Source organism: Callorhinchus milii, unplaced genomic scaffold, assembly GCF_018977255.1.
Source record: "Callorhinchus milii isolate IMCB2004 unplaced genomic scaffold, IMCB_Cmil_1.0 Scaffold2, whole genome shotgun sequence".
NCBI lineage: Eukaryota > Metazoa > Chordata > Chondrichthyes > Chimaeriformes > Callorhinchidae > Callorhinchus > Callorhinchus milii.
Window position 1 is genome coordinate 72,687,148 of NW_024704743.1, and position 20,200 is coordinate 72,707,347.

Consider the following 20,200-nt stretch of genomic DNA (forward strand, 5'->3'; position numbering starts at 1 on the left):
GGTTTCTCCACAGAAAAAGAGGGAAAAGAAGAGCACCAGTCAGTATAAAAGGACAACCGTAAATGCAGTCAATTTATAGAATTAATAAATTCTTTGGGAAAAACAACGCTGTCACACTCCAGTATAATGTGACATTCATTGAATGGAAAGCGCATCAATTGGAGTACTTTTAAATAGTTAATTAGTTGGCAAATCCTAGAGGATAGCACAAAACTGAACATCTCATGTAGAATCCATAGCAACAGGTTCAGGAAAGACCAGTGTTGTTCATTTAGCTTGTCCTAAAGTTAAAAAAGAAAATCATTCTACATTACATTACTCATACCCTTCAATCAATTTCTTACCAAATTGATATCTAATTCCCTTTTTGAATTTGCCTTCATAATCTGCCTCCACCTGTTAGTCTATTCACAACAAATCTGCGGAAACAATACTTAAGTGAACGAGTAGTAAATGTATGGAACAGGCTCCCTAGGGAGACGGTGGAGGCTGAAAGTGTCAATTCTTTCAAAAACAAATTAGACAGATTTCTGTTTGGAAATAATATCTCGGGATACAGTATATAGTTTGGAACATATGCATACGACTGCCAAGATGGTGGAACTGGATGAACCTTGGTCATTTTTCGTCTAGCAATTCTTATGTTCAATGCCAGTATTCATAACTGATATCCAATCTATTAGCAATGAATTAGTATATCCTAAGGTATATCCTGTGGGCTTCCCTAATCCCAATATGGATGTATGTGACTCATTCACATTGTTTACAACAAGCAAGTCTCTCAGTTGCACCACTTGTATGCTCTACAGAAATAGCTCACCATGCTAACTTCCAAAATCAATCCAAAACCTTCCATCCATTTGAGATAGATTTGGCTATCCTCCTGGGAGAGGGGGGAGGTAAGTGGGATCTCCTTGGAGTTGAGCTGGCTCCAAAGCGAGGTGATTAGCCACAGAATGCCAACATCAAGTCAACGCTCTGTGATGGTCTTGGAAGTTTGGTTACTGTGCCATGCACATCTGCAATACTCCAAGGTACTGCTCATAACAAACCAGTCAACCTGGGCATTCAGCAGGATATGGAATTGCAGGCCAGTCATTGGGGACAGGAATTCTTCTCACTCAGCAACTATAAACCCTGCAAGCCAAACCCTAACAGAATAGGGTGGTCCTAGCTGAACAAGCAATGTGAATCTTGCCAGACAGCGCTTTCAATGTCGAGCTATGTTATTTTAGCTGATTAAACTCTCGCAGTACCCAACATACACTGTGGTGTTCCCAGGCCTAGCTCCAGCACCACATTCCCATTGCCCAGACCAGTCTCCTTGTTCCTTTTTGGAAGGAGGCTGCAAATGTATGTTGTAAATATGGGCAGTTTTGACCTGTGAAGTAGTACCCTATAGGAACTCAATTCAGATGGGTCAATGTCATTCTACTTAAGCCCCTTACAATTGGCTGACAAAGGAAGCTTCTATCGAATAAGTAAGGGCTGAATTCAAGCTCAGGTACCACAAGTTAAACAACACAATGGGAACTATTTTTTCATTATCACTAGATATTAATGTTTTTCTTTCTAAAATTACTGAGGCGACAGTTAACAAAACTGAGGTATAATTTCTGGACATTTTAAAATGTATTATCTCACTGTCAAAGTACAAATTGACTGTGACAGCTGTGTTTTTTGCTGTCTTTTCCCATTTTCTGTTTCTTCGAAAAGAAGGGTTTTCTAATATTCAGGTTGCTAATGGATCCCAAAAGTTTCAAAATGGTGTTTCATTTATACAGCAAATACTGTACATCCAATATTGATGAGCCAGTCTGGCTGACATTTGAATGCATGGCTTTGCTGCATTGTCGGTGGTGCTGTTCTTCAGATGAGAAGTTAAACCCAGATCCCATCTGCCTTTTCTGGTGGACGATAAAGATCCCATGGCACCTTTTACCAAGGGTATTTCTCCTGGCCAACAATTATCCAGCCAAAAAATGATCATTCACATCATGGCTACTAGAGGGACATTTGCGTGCAAATAGGCTTCTGAGTTTCCATAAAATCCCTACCTTTTATAATAAAGCGCAGGAAGCAGTTTTGAGACCTTTAGATAATGTGATATCAAATACAAGGATTATTACTATTTATTATTATCCAGTTATTCAACTTGTAAAGCCAAATATTATCCTCCCTGATAAGACAGTAATGTCTTTCCAAATACTTTTTGCACTTCCTACTTCTCGACAGGTAAGCTTTGCCATAATTCACTCTATACAGATTATATTTGTAACAATTTATTTATCTTGATTAAAAGTCACACTATATTAAATATATTCTGGATGCCACAATGTGCAGTTTGCATTTAAGGAACATATGGATATATCTTGAAATTTGCATATATTATATAGTATAATGTTGTTGTGTTGTTGTTGTAGTATAATGTATATAGTACAAAGTATATAATAGAGCATATATAGTATAACATATATAGTATAACAAATATACAACAACAACAAGATTACATTTGTATAGCGCCTTTTACGTCGGGAGGACGTCCCAAGGCACTATAGTACAACATAAGCAAATATATCCTTGTGATTTATATTGTATCACATTGAAAGGGCACCTCACAGGATTTACTGTAAAGTCTAGTGACTGTATATATTCCAGGTGAATGCAGCAACCAATTTGTTCACAAAACTGTAATACTGATGTTTCCAGCCAACATTAGCCATTCTTACAACTTGTTGTTCAACAGTGTTACAGAGAGAGCTCTGAAAGCACAACATAACGTAATACATACCCCACAATCTGAATATGGGAAAGGAAGGGGAAAGGCAGCGGGATAGAAGACTCTCGTTGACCATCCATGTATATTAAAACTGATCCATTTCGATCTCCATTCCTCATCCTTAACTGAGAATATCTGACTTCCAATGCTACAAATACCTTATATACTAGCCTGCCAGTACTTATTAACAACCGCTGCAACAGCAAACAACTCATTTTTGTATGGAACTCCCTTATTGCTATGAATGCTGTGCTATGCATTTGCTTCAGCAGGTTCTCATGTTCCTTTGTGGCAGTGTTTAAGAATTTATGCAGCACAAATGTGTGGGTGAGACCAGGATTTTGGAAGGAATGTGAAAAACTGTAATTTAGAAAAGACTTACTTATTCCAAGCTTGCCTAAGCTTTTTGGGACTGTACTGGGTGAAGCGATCTGTAAGGAAAAGGAAATAGATTATGTTGTTTTCAGCCTATTAACTTAATCACAGTAACACTACTGGGAGTACTTTTTACATAATTCAGAGACAATTTAGAAATAATGAAAACGGAGTTAAAATGAACATAACTATTTATTTACTTTTTTAAAAAATAATATTTTTTAAAAAAACAGTGGTTTACACAGGTAATTAACAAGTGTGATGAGCAGAAGATCCTGGATGTGAAACTTCAAACAGGATTTAACTGTACATCTGTGCTGGTTTAATTCAGCAGCTTTAATTAACAGACGTATTTGCCATCAGTGGCATTCTGTATGTAAATCTGACTAATTTATCCTGCAGAATTTGTCTGCAACAGATGCAGATGGATTATCAAATCATGACTATGCTATGTGTCCAGCTATTTATTCATCGTTGTTTTATTCGTCCCCATTTATGTTCCCTCATTACAGTTTTTACTACTCTAAATTTGGCATTTCAGTGAAATCCGTAATTAAAGTAATTAATGGAAATAGCCATTAAATTATTACTTAATCAGTAGCTTTGTCACACTCGAGCAAAGACCAAATTGCATGAAGACAAAAGGCCAAGTGAATCGTAAACCACACACAGACCAACCGTGAGCCAAATATTTCTCATATTCTAAGGCTTAAGATGTTTATTATATAAAAAAAAGTTTAATACTGTGTGGAATTTTGGAACTCAGTCTAAAGATAGAAGCTGATTTTTAGGATGTGCAGCATATGAGGGCTCACTTCTTTGATTATTGAGAAATAAAATGTTAATAGATTCAGGGCGAAGAAGAAATATAGAATTATATAGAATATTACAGCACAGAAGCAAATCAATCAGCCCAACTAGTCAGTGTTTATACTCCACACAAACCTCCACCCTCTTAATCCCTTCTCCTATATCTCTCTGTTCCCTTCTCCCTCTCTATACATCAAGTTTCCTCTTAAGTTCGTTCATACATTGTGACTCATCCACAGCTTTGGACAGTGTGTTCCACATTCTCACCACTTTCTGCATAAAGTGCATATTTTACTCCATTAACAAAGCGTTTCAGAGCATGTAGAATTTAGCAAATTGTTTAACTTGAGTCTTAACTCTGAAGCCGGTTTTGTGTAGTTCTTCAAAGAACTTACAGAAAACCCGGCTTCAAAGCTAAGGCCGTATTTAAGAATTTGACAAACTCTAGATTCTCTGAAATAGGGTAAATTTAAACCTGTTGTTAACACGGCTGTGAATACACTGGGAGTAATGAGTGTTTAGGGATGGAAGTGATTTTTTGATCTTGGGGTGGGGGTGTTGGGAATGCCTCCACTGACTCCTGGTCCTGTTGGTTTGTGTTGCTGCCCTCAGTTGACTATTGCTGGATTATTTCCCTTTCTGTTGTAGTCTGCTTTCTTCTCCTGGGAGTGGGTTGGTGTTGTGGGCTTGTTCCCAGTGAGCCTGAAATTACTCTGACAACAGAGCCTTATCAAGCAAAACAAAACACGAAATATCTGCCTCTTACAACAAGATCTACTGGTGTGGAAAATATTATTGCAGCCTCGGTGGAAGCAAATGTTACAAAGAATTACAGTGTAACGTGAAAGTCTCTGTGGGGGTGTCCCTCACGGTCCACGACTTTCAACTGGTTAAAAAAAATCCCCAGAAACAAACCGATTTTATTGATGTAAATATCCTTTGATGAAGTTAGATTTCCCTATCTACTGCTGTGTCAGGTTACCACAGCAAATAATCTCCAGGAAGGTCAACAGGTTTCACACTAAGCCACTGATCCTCAGATGAAAGCACTTCATTACTCTACGTTCCTGCAAATATGTGTGGCTGACCTTAAGCTACAATGCTGAACTTAGGTTTTCAGCGGATTCCATTTAAAATTCATCAGTGTAAAGAAAAGCCAACAAGTAAACCTTTCCGAGCACTGTGCGGCATTTGTTATTTTCACTGGGGTTTTGTCAGCATGGAGGCATTTTAATGATTATGTTTCCAATGTCTCAGCAAATAAGGCTGCTTACTCAGATATTAACATAATTTGATTTCGCTGTTTGGAAATTAAATCCCTGACAAAATATATTTTCAAACCCCCGAGTGATTCAACGTTTCCGTTGAATTGAAAAAAAAGGACAAACAAATTAATAAATGCTTTCATTTTCCAGGTACAGGTTTCTCAGTCACACAAGCTTAAACCAAGTTGCCAACACTTCTTTAATAACATGGTCTTTTAGTTCATCAAGCTACATAGCGTGGCCCCAGTTGAATATGCCCCAGTTGTGCATGGGTTTGCTTAGAGAACTTGAATATTGTGGAGCGAAAGCATTTTTGACGTTGGCTAGTTGGCTTCCTGCATTAAAAGATGGCCAGATCGTCAAGTCACCACTGATGTCCTGTGCATTGCCAGGAAGTGATGTCAGTATGCACACTATGCCCAGGAAATGCTGCTGAAGTCACTTCCTGCATGCTGTGCATGTGTGCTCGGTGGAGGAAGTGACACTATCATTACTTCCTGCACATTGTGCAAGCACACTTAGTGAAGGAAGTAATGTCAGTGATGCTTCTTGTGCAGCACATAGGACCTATAAAACCATAGCAATTTGCAAACCAGATGTTGGGATGTACCAAAGATCAATAGCAAGTCAAAATAGTGGGGTAATCTTGCCATGTATGATTCATTGATGAGATCATACTTAGAGAATGGTGTACAGTTCTAGTCGCCGCAGTACAAAAAGGATATTGGAGAAATCGAGAAGATACAGAGAAGGGCAACCAAAATGATTGAGGGAATGGAGGGACTCGACTATGAAGAGCGACTAAGTAAACTGGGCATGTTCACGCTGGAAAGGAGAAGATTCAGAGGAGATATGATTTCTGTCTTTAGGATTCTAATGGGGCAAGACAGTATAGATCATGACGGGCTGTTTCAACTAGTCCAGAATAGTAGAACCAGAGGGCACTGCCTGTGATTGAAGGGGGTAAATTTAGAGCGAATCTATGCAAACACTATTTCAGTGAGTGAATAGTGAACCTGTGGAACAGGCTCCCTAGGGAGACGGTTGAAGCAGGAAGTGTTGATTTTTTCAAGCACAGAATAGATAGTTTTTTTTAGGAAATAACATTATGGGATATAGTACATAGGTAGTTTGGGACATATGTGCATGCGACTGCCAGGAAGGTGGAAGGTGAACTAGATGGACCTTGGTCTTTTTTCATCTAGTATTTCTTGCATTCTTATATTATGTTCTTATGTTGACACAGAAGAAGATCATTTAGCTCATCATGTCAGGGCTGGATTTTTGAAATAGCAACCACTCAGCCCCATCTATCTCCCTTTTCCCTATACTCCTGTTGATCATTCCGCTTCTGACATCTATCTAGTTCCTTCTTGAACCCGAACCTGGCTAAATTGGTAGTAATCTCACCTGGAAGTCATAAGATTGTGGGTCTGACTAAGTCCCACACAGATTTGAACTCACAGTGTGGGCTAACACTCCAGTACAGCGCTTGGGAAACACATTGTCAGAGTTGTTGTCCTTTTGGATAAGACATTAAACTGAGGTTCCATCTGCGTGTTCAGATGGAATTTAAAGACCCTACAGCACTATTCAAAAAGAAAGAGGTTTTCTCTTGGTGTCCTGGCAATCAGGTAAGATTGGTCATTGTGGGTCACTGTTTTGTATAAATTGACTGCTGTTCTATATAAAAAGTGCATGGATTACTTACTGTTATTATGTTAGAATTTCCTTTGGAAATCGAGCACCTTGGTGCTAAAAAGGCGCTATATAAATGCAATTTGTTGTTGGTGTTGATTTAAACAGAAAATTGCCTCAGTAATTTAAATATCTCGGGTCAAGTCCATTATAAGTGGTTGGTGAAAGGACTTTGATGGGCCAAATTGTAGTTTCCCCTTCCTTGTTTTGTAAAGGAAAAAATAATGTTAAAGAGTATGAAATTGAATCAAAGTAGATAGCTCCAGTGGAGAGCTATCACCAGCACAGACAGAATGGGCCAAATGGTCTCCTTCTATACTGTAATGATTCTATAAATCTTATGTTCTCAATTACTGGTGACACATGAAACATCTTGTAATGGTTGGGCGGAAGCCATGAACCCCTGCTGATGACTGGAGCAAAGAACTAACGCAGTAGCCCAAGGGTAATGTTGTATATCAGCATGGAAAAGAGAGGGATGTGTGATGGATGTAAGTAACAATAGTAAAATGTCTTAAATGGGAAGTTAGCTTGTATGTAGAATATTGAATGAGGAATAAAGACTTAAATGTTTTACGCAACTAAACTGCTTTTACATTGCACTACATTACTATGCCAGAATCACAGAGTTTAGTCGTAGTACAAAGACAAAACTTCAGTATTATTTTTTAAAATGTCATACTTCTATTAAATCCATGAGAACTAATAACAGATTTAATTTACAAATACACCTTTTTTAAAAAAATATTTAATTTACAAATGCAAACAACTTTTTTTTATTTAAAAAAAGCTGCCAAATTACCAATTTACTTGAATCTAAATTATTGGCAAATTTGGGGTTTGTGGAAGAAAAGGGAATTTTGCAATTACTGCCATTTCCAAGGTGCCATCTTCTTTAAGGTACACCCTAATTTCAGGACACATTTTAAATGAAAAAAGCTTATGCCTCAGAATTATGCAATAAATTACATGCCATTTACAAATGAAATGTAATATCAGTGACTGTCAAGTCTCATCCACTTCTCGAGCTGTGAGGTTTTAAAGGAGAAGCTGGGATCTACTGCCACCTGCTGCTATTAAATTGAAATATACAGTACGCTGTTATTGTGTATGTATGCTGTACCTTTTCAAAAAAAATCTCCTCAGCTCAATTTTCTCACCTCGGCTGATAGAAATTACAGTATAGGAGAGGCCATTGAGTCCATCAAGCCTAAACTGGTGCTGGGTGGAAGGTCATTAACTGGAGTTCATTACTACTGTTTAGATATCCTAGTTTCCTCTTAAAAAGCTAATACACAACCTGACCACTATATCCAGCATTGCATTGCCCATAATCCGACTTAATCTCCCCCTCTCCTCCTTTGCTAACTATCTTAAATTGATGCGTTCTAGTCACTGACTCACAAGCCAATTGAAATAATTTCTCTCCATCTCCTCTAACAAAATCCCTCTGAAGGCTTCTTTCCAGTATGAGGGGTAGATTGTGGGTTTCCTGTAACTCAGCCATAATGCTCTGCCAGTTTCCATCAGGATTTCCCATTAGTAACTCAGAGTCGCTATTAGTGAATCCCTTTGAATACCACTGCTTTTTTGATGCCAATATTTAACTGGTTTGTATCAGCAGCCAACTCTTCAAAGCATCATTTGTTTAAAACAAAATACAAAAGCACACTTTTGATATATTTTGAAATTCTATGAGGTTTACCTGGCTTGAAATGTGGTAGAGACTCAACTCCGGACCAGGATTCCTCTGTTGGAGTGCCCAGCACCTGATAGAAATAAAGATTTTTTAAAAAAATTAAAAACACATTATAAATGATGTTACAGAACAGAAGCAGGTCCGTCGGCTTAACTAGTCTGCTGCTAGTGAGTTTATACTCCACGTGAGCCTCCACCTCTCCTATTCTCTCCCTTTTCCCTCATGTGTGCATCAAGTTTCCTCTTAAATATACTAATGCCTTTTGCTTCAACCACAGCTACCAACAAGAGTCCCACTTCTAACCACCCTCTGGATAAAATGAGTTCCTTCTAAACTTCCTTTCAGATCTGCTATTGGCTAAATTATATTATGCTCCCGTCATTTTGAACTCACCAACAAGTGGAATCAGTGATCAACATCGACCTTATCAAATCCTTCCATAATTTTAAAACTCTATCAGATCCCCTTTCAGTCTTCTCCTCTCCAGAGAGAAAAGCTTCAATCTGTCAAATCTTTCTTGATAACTGTATTCTTGTCTTGATAACTCATCAATCAATAGTATTCCCCAGCACACACTTTGTGACACAACATTAACAGAATTTTTGGAACCAAATTTATTCACACATATGCTAACTCTGCTGTCATCTGAAACCTGTCAATCTGTCATTCTAGCACTGAAGAAGTTAGAAACAAAAATCACAGAAAACTTACAGCACAGAGGAAAGGCATTTGTTCCAATACTACAAGTAGCAGTTCCCCCTATTGGAGACAATCTCCTCTAATTCCGTTCCCTTTACCTTTTAATATTATTGTATCTCAACTGTTTATCTTTTTAAATTCTGTTATGGATTTTGATTCCCTGGCCATTCATGATAAATCATTCTGCAGTCTAACAATCCTCTGTATGTAAAACATCTTCCTAACTACTTCTTTAATTCTGATAATCGTGTTAGTGACTCAACGATCAATGGAAAAAAACTGTTCTTCACTTAACCTACCAAAACCATTCACAATTTTAAAAATACTATTAGATGCCCTCTTGATCTTCTCTACTGTAGTGAACTAGATTGAATTTAAGTCTATTCATGTAACTCTAAGCTTTGTTTGTCATTCATTGTGAATCTCAACTGTACCCTCTTCGTTGCTGCAAGTGTCCTTTCTACAGTGAGTTTGGAGCCAATATGTCAACTGCGATCCAACCAATATCTTATGCAAACTTTAACATTACCTCCTTGCTTCTGTATTCAAATCTAGAATTCTATTTACCTTTTGATGCTTAAGGAATGACCTGTTCAGTTTCAGCGTATCACTCACAGCAATGCACTCTGCACTATGAATTCCTATTCATTTATAGAATAATAGATAGAGTCTATCTATGGTTATCTGCAGCTGTAAAGGGTTTGAGCTCAAATTATTCAGCTTTTTCTTATATGAGATAAAAAATTCAGTGATTTCAGCTACAGAAGTATTGTTAGGAACCTGACCAGAATATTGTAATAAAGATAAAAGAGCTAAAAATGGAAATAAACCAATGTGGCTCTCACCCCAATCTCTTAGTTGAATCGATAACCTTCATACAACGAACAGCAGTTGAAAAATTGTGATGTGAGCTCAAATAACTTTCAAACAGAAAGTTTTTTTTCAAATGAATTAAAAATCTCTTTAATTTTTCCCCTTCATATACCATCCACGAGGATGGATTATAGCCATAATGACTAGGCGTTTATGGAAAAACACCTATTTACAAAATAATGTAACACAATGAAAAAAGTGCCAATAAGTGCTATACAAATTGTCTTTTAGAAAATGACGTGGAGTAGATGACGAGATAAAAGCAAAGCATATGTGAATATCCAAGGTCACAAATGGGATTTTTCTTACAGTAACCCATATATTGCTCCTAACCTCAGTTCTGCTGGAAGGAATTTATTGGCTGTTGGGGAGGCGGGAGGGGGGAGAGCTGCCCCTGAGAGACTCGTAGCCAGGAAACGAACATCATTAGTGGAGATTTTCTGCTGTGGTTTACTGAGAAATAATAATAATAATAATCCTTGCATGTAATATAGTCCCTCACCAGCACCACCTTCTTCCACCTCTGACGCATCGCCCATCTCCACCAATACCTCTCTACGAAAACTGCTGAAACCCTGGTCCATGCCTTTGTCACCTCTCGGCTGGACCATTCTAACGCCCTCCTCACCGGTCTCCCCTCCACTGCCATCCATAAAATCCAGATTATTCAAAACTCTGTCGCCCGCATTCTCACCCGCACCAAACTCCGCTCCCCGATTATCCCAGTCCTTGCCAGACTGCACTGGCTGCCTATCCCAGAGAAGATCGACTTCAAGGTCTTCACCCTTGTCCTCAAATCCCTCCACTCCTCTGCACACCCCCTTATCTCTCTGACCTCCTCTCTCCTCAAAACAGTGCCTGATGCCTTCATTCCTCTGGGTCTGGCCTCCTCCTTGTCCCAAGTCCTCCGCTCCACCCTCGGCGACCGTGCCTTCAGCCACTATGCCCCGAGGCTCTGGAACTCCCTTCCTCACTCCCTTCGCCTCACCCCCTCTCTTCCTATTTTCAGGTCTCTGCTGAAGACCTTTTTTTCCGACCGCGCCTTTGATCACCTTCCTCCCCCTCGCTCGGCCCCGGGATCCGTTACTGTGAAGCGCTCTGAGACGCCATCCGGCGTGGAGGATGCTATATAAATCCACGTTGTTGTTGCCTTATCACGCCTATTGAACATCAAGTTTTGGATGAAAGCTAATTTTTCTCAGTTGAACTTCAACAAGACCGAGGCTCTCCTGATTGGCTCCGTCAGCACCTCCTCATCTCAGGCGCTGACAGCATCACCATCCATGGATGCACACTCCACCTTGCTAAGCCAGTCCGAGACCTTGGTGTCTTGTTTGACCCTCAACTATCCTTTCTACCCCACATCTGCGCCATGACTCGCCCTGCCTTCCCCACCTCCACAAGGTCGCCCGGCTCCGCCACTGTCTCACACTGCAGGCCACTGAAACCCTGATACACGCTTTCGTTACATCGAGGATGGACTATGCAAACTCCTTGTTTGTCGGCCTCCCCAACTCTTCCCTCAACAGGCTGCAGATCATCCAGAACTCTGCAGCCTGTGTCCTCTCCTGCACCAGGGTCCATGACCCTATCACTCCCATCCTTGCTCGACTCTACTGGCTTCCCATCACACAGAGGATACAGTTCAAGATCCTGTTCCTCACCTTCAAAGCCCTCCATGGTCCTGCTCTCTCCTCCCTCTGCGACCTCCTAATCCCCTACCATTCTGCTTGCTCCCTCCGATCAACGGGCTCTGGCCTGCTTCAAATTCCCCACCTCACTCACCCCACTATTTGCAGGCGGACCTTCTGCCCCTCTGTCCCCACCCTCTGGAATTCCATCCCATAGTCCCTCCATCTCGCCCCTCCCTTGCCTCCTACAAGACCCATCTCAAGACCCTCCTCTTCGACTGCGCTTTCGATCTCCCTGCTTCCCCCCCTGCCCTCCATCCTCCCCGACTCCCAGCTCGGGTCCGAAATTCTGTCTGTCCAGGGTCTTGGGACATTCTCCTGATGTGAAAGGCGCTATACAAATGTAATTTTGTTGTTGTTTTCTAGATGTCTCAAAGCACTTCACAGAATATACTGTGAAGTGAATTAACTTTATGTTTTGTGGGTGAAATGTGGCAGCCATTTGCGCATAACTGTGTTCCACAAACAGTCGTGAATTGAGTGACCAAATTATTATAATTTTTTTATTGAGGGGCCAATAAGGAAATTGCTAAGGAGTAATATTTTGATGTAATATGTATTATTTGAATTTGAAATGGATGCATTCAAATATTCCTATTTGAAAATAAAAGGCAAACTTAGAGAAATTAGAAAATAATAGAATATATAGATCACTACAGCACAGAAATAGACAACATAGAAAGTTAAGTAACACACAGCAGAGGCCTGTTCTAAGTGTTCAAAAGTGTCACCATGAACACTGAAAATTTTCTAGCAGAATAACAATTGTGTCCAAAATGATCAAGAGCAAAATTCAGTTCCTGACTACTTTAAATATTGTTGGTTAGTTGAATAACTACCTGCAATTTTTCATTAAGATGTATTTTTCCTTTTTGCTGTTCTTCACTCATACTGCACCATTTCACTGAGAACAAAGACAGGGATCTATTATTAAGTAAACACCACATGTAGAGTAGCGTTGTGGCCTTTAGAGGGAGCCTGTGCACTATTTAAAAATCCCAAACCTCACGTCCCCTCACTGCTGTCCTGTACAAATGTACGATGTCAGTACCTTAACATTCTGGTAAGTAAATGTATCAATCTATTATTTCATTGACAGATAATAGGCACAGGGTTACAACCAATCTTAAATGTGGAAAAAGTCCAAATTTGATTTTACTGCAATTTATCACTAACCAGTTCCTTTCCCCTCAAGCGTTTTCTTTTTCTTTCACTCCTTTAGCAAACTTATTTTTGGGTTTATTAACAACGACCTGCATTTATATTGTGCCCTTCATGCGTGTCTCAGAGGCCTTAACAGTAGTGGAACTTGATCCTGAGCTATGGACAGAGGGAATCTTCCTCTTGTTGAAGAGAAAAGTCATGCCTTTCAGGTGTGATCTGAAGACAGGCAATGAGAAGGCAAGGCAGAAGGATTGAAACAGAGTCCCAGAACTCTCGAGATTAAGTATTGGGGAAAGATACAATACACATACTTTTCAGTTATGAGAAATCTGATCTTTGTAAAACTTGAAGTGTACAAACATGTGAATGGATTATATAGCTGGTATGTTTTTCTGTTGTGGGAGTTAATAAAACCACCTTAACTTCAAAAGGTGGAAGATATCTTAATTTAAAGAATGAAGAGCATAAGATCATAAGATCGGTTTGAATGAAAAAGGCCCTGATCTCAACCCTCCAGAATACACGCACTCCCATCCTCCCATCACAGAACCAATCTGCAGTTTACAAATCTTAATTTTTATAGGAACAGGAGGCAATATGTTGCGGGGCTGGAGGAGAAGCCGTTTGTGGAGATAAAGTGGAGACAGTGAAGGCTGAGGTGAGAGGCAGTGGAGGAGGATATAGTGGTCAACGATTAAGAAATGAGTTATGAAGAACAACATATTAGACTCCATTGTGAGTGCTGATGTCTACAATTGATTATTTGTGTTATGAAAGTTTAACGCAAAGGCTGTAAAATTTCTATGATAAAATACAAATTGAAACTCTGACATACTATTCTGTTAACTGACTACCAAGCATGTGTAACGGAGAACAGTAGGTGACACAAAAAGAGAGGCAGCATGAAGGATTTAAAAATAAAACATGTACAGCAGCATTCAATCTTCCTGGTTTCCATCCTGGTTTAGCAATAGTCTTCGACTGCCCTTTAAACAATCACCTTCCCTTTCCTCCCAAATGTCTCAAAACTCTCAAAATAATTTTCTGTAAAGTGTAGTGACTGTGTATAATAATACACTAGAGACCTGGGTTCGATTCTCGGCAGGGTGAAACCTTCGGCAAGTTTCCTTACTCCACACGCTTGATAATAATCCCTCAAGAAAAAAAACAATAAATTGGTCACTTCAATCCATGGCTGTTTGCGCAATTGGCTGCCGCGTTTCGCCCACAAAATATACAATCAATTCACTTTACAGTATATTCTGTGAAGCGCTTTGAGTCATCAAGAAGATGTGAAAAGTGCTATATTAAATACAAGGATTATTATTATTATCATCAGTAGAATCATTTTAGTCACCTCTATTAGATGACCTATGTAACTAAGCTAATGGAAACCTTCTTTGTAGCTTTCAATTATACCACTATAGCAATTAAAAGAACGTGTAAAGTAATTTTTAATTTATGTAGCTTTGTGAGATACTCCGTTACAGCTATCCCATATGGTTTCCGTTTATTTTAGGATAAGAAGCAAAGGCGTACTTTCAGGTATATGGATTAGGTTTTGCATCAGTTTTGCACTCAGCATGTTCAAAGGATTGTGCTACAACACTACAATAGAGAGACAGAATACCAGTGTGTGTTTCAAGAAATCTCTTGATAAAACCTCAAACCAGAAAAATATGTAAGAACAGATCAAATACTCTCTTTAAATGGGCACAAGTTTAATGTAAAAATGTTTTTGATGAAGTCCACACACAGGAGAGTGAATGCCTGATATTGAACAAAGGTAGTCAATGTTAGCCATTTATTCTTAAATCATATTTGAATAATTGTGGAATTGCCACTGAATCGGTTTCTACAGTTCTGCCCATGTATGGAATGTAATATCATGGAGTTACATTGGATTGGAATTTCAGCTTAGACAAAGCATCGAGGTGAATATAATCATTATCTGTAAAAAAAACTGGTTTGAAACTCCTTGCTACATAAGTTATTTTAGAATTGAATATTTCATCTCCTCCTGATGTGTGCACGGAGATATTTGTTTCGATAGCTTACCCAGGTATATCACTTTTTCATTAGATAGCAGGAGACATCTGTGATACACTTTTTTTTTTTAAAAATCATCAATCAAAAATCAAAGGTGTTTATTTCCATTTTGAGTTGTTTCATTAAACCTGTGGTAATAGTAAGCTTCCATGTCCTTTCACTTCAAGGCCACAACTGCATAAGTGCAATTTGGCACTGCAGTACTTTTCAATGAGGTTATTCTTTACTTTCCTCTTCTATTGCAGCCATGTGACAAGATAGCAATTTTTCCATCTCAAACTCATTTAAAGATACACTCTAACCATGAAGAAAAATCAGGACCCATATCGCTGATTTTACTTTGTGTTAAATTTGCAAGCCGTAGAGTTATGAATTATAATAATAATATAATAATAATCCTTGCATTTGATATAGCGCTTTTCACGTCGGGAGGACGTCCCAAAGCGCTTCACAGAACACACTGTAAAGTGAATTGACTGTATATTTGTGGGCGAACGCGGCAGCCAATTGCGCACAGCAATGTCCCACAAACAGTCGTAGATTGAAAATGACCAATTTATTATTGTTTTTGGTTTTTTGGAGGGATTATTATTAGGCTCTGTGTGGAGTAAGGAAACTTGCCCAAGGTTTCGCCCTCTGCCTGGAATTGAACTCAGGTCTCTCGCTTGTAAAGCGAGTGCTCTAACCACTGAGCTACAGGACTCCATGAATTATTCATAACTTTTGTTTGTTATTCCAACTTGTAACAACTTCTGTGCAATAATGATAATAAAAATAATCCTTGCATTTGCTATAGCGCCTTATCATGTCTCCGAGACGTCTCAAAGTGCTTCACAGAATATACTGTAAAGTGAATTGACTCTATATTTTGTGGATGAAACGCAGCAATCAATTGCGCACAGCAGTGTCCCACAAACAGTCGTGGATTGAGTGACCAAATTATTTTTTTGAAGGAATTATTACCCCGGGAAAAGCGATTCGCTAGTCGACTAACAACAGCATTCCTACTTCCTGCTAAGTAAATAGAGGCATGTGGAGTAAGGAATCTTGGCCAACATATCACCCTGCCGGGAATCGAACCCGGCAGGCGAGGCGAGTGCTCTAACCACTGAGCTACAGGACTCCATATATACATTTGTTGTGTACACATTTTAACAGCAAATTCTGCCAGGACCCCAGAGTTCAGCACTATCCTCCCTATCACCACCACAATCCACGGTTGGAACTGTTGGCTTTGGTTCGAAAATGCATTCTGACCCAAGATCTAGTGAAGTTGCGTGACAATCCGGGATTTCTATATGGAAAAGCTGTATATCTCAGGAACATTTGCTGATGCCCACATAGCAGTATGGTCCCCAGCCCTTTAATGTCACTGTTTGACAGAATTCATCCTTTAAGTAGTGGGGTAGCAACACAAAGTAAACACTATGCCACAGCACATTTTACCCCAATGGTCAATAACACAAAGCTATGAGATGTGGATTGACTGGTTTACCCCACTAAGCTTCTGGTTTTACATGATTTGTCCTATAGACAAAGGATCATGAAGGATGACACATGGAAACTCAGTTTAGAAAAGGGAAGACAATTTAAAAAATGAAAGGTGAAGGAGGATAAATAGTAAAAGATTATTCCTGTTAGTTAGTAAATTGGTTACCAAGGAGCATAAATTTTGTTTTATGGTTATAAGAATTAAGGAGGATATTGGAATTAAATTTTTCATGCAGAGCTTTACCAGCACCGTCGTTTTCAACAAAGAACAACACTTGAAAGCAAATTGGATATATATTTGAAGTGGAACAATATAAAAGGGTCCAGAGAAATAGCAGGGAATTGTGTTTAAAATAAATCATTGCAATGGAGGAGCTAGCACCAGCAGAGGTTCAATGAAATGAATGGCCTGCTAAACTGTAAGATCTCCAATAGGACTTTTGTGTAGTCCTGTAACTCAGTGGTTAGAGCACTCGCCTCGCAAGCGAGAGACCTGGGTTCAATTCCCAGGCAGGGTGAAACATTGTGCAACTTTCCTTACTCCACACGGCTGTTTATCTGGCAGTAAGTAAGAAGCCGGTTGTTAGGTGATTGGTAGTTCGCTTTTCCAGGCGTAATAAATAATTCCTTCAAAAAAAAATAATAAACTGGTCACTCAATCCGTGACTGTTTGTGGGGCACTGCTGTGCACAATTGGCTGCCGCGGTTCGCCCACAAAATATACAGTCAATTCCCTTTACAGTATAATCTATGAAGCGCTTTGAGACATCTCGAAGACGTGATAAGGCGCCATATCAAATGCAAGGATTATTATTATTACTATGATATTACCATCATGGCATACATAGTACATGTGAAAAATAACATCTCCAGTATGAAGAAGGGGATATTACCTGTCCCAGATATTTTATTCCTAATTTACTGGTTACCACACACACCATCTATATATTCTAACATTATACTGACATAGGAATCCTATTTTTGGAGACTCCTGTGTTAACAGGCCAATTGTACATGTCCTATTGATGAACTGTGATGATGAAAAAATATGAACAGTAATAAATCTATTCAAACGTCAAACTATATTGAACCCAAAGATGTAAAATAAATATGCAAAACTGAGTTTTAAATAAACATTTTTAAAAAGAACCTACGCTCACTTTGTTATCCTTTTTTCTTCCAATTCCTGTACTTCCCTATGTTCTCTCATTCATTTTAACATTACTACTATTTACTAGGGACTCCTATAATCTACGCTGACATTCCAGTACAGTGATGTGGGCTGGGCTGGATTGTCAGAAGTATCATCCTTTGGATGAGACTTTAAACTCCCCAAATCTGGCACTAAATTCGCAAATTCACAGGATGGCTGATGTGAGAAATGGAAACATCACATTGGTGGAGTAAAGAGTAAGACAAGTTTGAGAAATAGCAAAACGCAAAATACTGCAGATGCTGGAAATCTGAAAACAAAAACAGAAGTTGCTGGGAACACTTAGCAGGTCAGGCAGCATCTAAGGAGAAAGGAAAGTGAATCAATGTTTCGGGTTCTCGAACCTTAATCAGAACTATGACCCAAAACGTTGACTCACTTTCACGTTCCTTTCTCCATAGATGCTTCCTGACCTGTTGAGTGTTCTCAGAGACTTTTGTTTTTGTTTTGAGAAATAGCACTTGCGTCTAAATTTACTCTATTTAGCATTTTACAATGTTCATAATTTGGCAAAATCGTAAATGTAGCCTTACTTTTGAAGTCCGTCTTCTGTAAGTTCTAATAAAAACTACATGAGTCATGATTTACAACTGACGTATATTACAAACAGTGCATTTTAATAATAATAATCCTTGCATTTGATATAACACTTTGTCACGCCGTCGAGACATCTCAAAACACATCACAGAATATATTGTGAAGTGAATTGATTGTATTTTGTGGGGGAAACTGCTAAGTTCTACTGATATTTTAGACTCCTACATGTTATAAGCAAAACTGAGACATTAAGGCAGTAATTCAGCCCTGGAGATCTACTGATATCCATGTAAAGAACTCAAGAATTGTTCTTGGGGCCTTAAAACACTGCCAGTTATCTTGTATACGGGCACAGATGTATGTTTATCGCTACAAAATAAATATAATTCAAGGCCAAGCAAACAACATCTATTTCTTTACCCAATTTGACCTTAAAGACACAGACATCACTTTTTGTCTCTGTTCTCTGTCACTATTGTCAGCGGGAGACAGAAAGTAATAAATTACATCCATTCTTGGGAAAATCAGAGTCACTCATCTGTACTTTTTCTTCTCATGACTAAGAGCAGGTAACACAGCATTATTCTATTTAAATAGGGAATTTAGCCAGAGCTACTAATGTTATCTGTGATGCCCTGTGAAAAGTACCAATTATGTGAGCCACATGACCAACTTCGGGCACATTACAAAATTAATTGCAATGTGTCAGCCTGACTCGGTTGATAGCACTCTCTCCTTTGAGTCAGGAGGTTGTTCGTTCAAGCCTCACATCGAAACTTACAGTCACAGTCAAGGCTAACACTAATACTGGGGAATGCTGCATTGTTGGAGGTTCTGCCTTTCAAATGAGATGTTAAATTAAAGTCCTGTTTTGATGGACATTAAAGATCCCTCGCTTTGCAAGCGAGAAACCCGAGTTCAATTCCAGGCAGGGCGAAACCTTGGGCAAGTTTCCTTACTCCACACGCCTAATAATAATCCCTCCAAAAAACAAAAACAATAATTAAATTGGTCATTTTCAATCTACGACTGTTTGTGGGACATTGCTGAGCGCAATTGGCTGCCACGTTCGCCCACAAATATACAGTCAACTCACTTTACAGTATATTCTGTGAAGCGCTTTGGGACGTCCTCCCGACGTGAAAAGCGCTATATCAAATGCAAGGATTATCTTTTTATCCCATGATACTAGTCGAAAAGAGAAGGGATTTTCTCCTAGTGTCCTGGCAAACAGTCCCTTGGATTAAATTGATCATTCACTTTAAGGTTGTTTGTGGGACACTGATGTACCCAAATTAGCTGCTGCATCCGCCTATAAAATACGCTTTACAACAAATCCTGTGAAGCACTTTGAGTTGTCCTCTTGACATGAAAGGAGCTACATGAAATGTGAAGATTATCATTATTTATTATCAATGGGTAACAGAATAGATGAATGGTTAATCATAGGGGGAAATGCTCTGAAAACTATCCCCTGAATTACTGCTGATCTCTTCTTTGTTTTGTTCTGCCATTTGAAAGGATGTGCTCGGTTGGTAAGCTGGATTTGGTTATTGAATTTCAACTCAAACTGGCAAGTTCAAAACGATGCAACTACTCTTGTTGACGTTTACTGAAAGGCAGTCAGAGCTTTCAAACTGCAGGGGCTCTTCTTTCAAATTGGAACATGTGCAACAACTATCTGCAAATCTTCCCAATAAGCAATGCAATAAAACAGAACTATGGAAGTGCATAAAGGCGATGGACTGTGCTATGCTTGGAAAAAGCTAAATTGTAATCTTATTCCACTCTGGGTTTTGCTTCAGTCTGCAATGGGTTAAATTGATGGGCCATGAAAGGATCAAGTGTTTTTCATTT

The 20,200-nt window shown here is 39.0% G+C and overlaps 1 protein-coding gene across 1 annotated transcript in view; it reads right to left on the minus strand.

Annotated features, from left to right (window-relative positions):
• The window catches only part of cdk14 (cyclin-dependent kinase 14), a 266,289-nt gene that overhangs the window by 29,810 nt on the left and 216,279 nt on the right, over window positions 1–20,200 (minus strand). Inside the window, exons 10-11 of the mRNA XM_007897534.2 lie at window positions 8,633–8,696; window positions 3,162–3,210 (exon numbers count right to left, since the gene is read on the minus strand). Coding sequence (XP_007895725.1) covers window positions 3,162–3,210; window positions 8,633–8,696 — 113 coding nt within the window. The remainder of the gene's footprint in view (window positions 1–3,161; window positions 3,211–8,632; window positions 8,697–20,200) is intronic.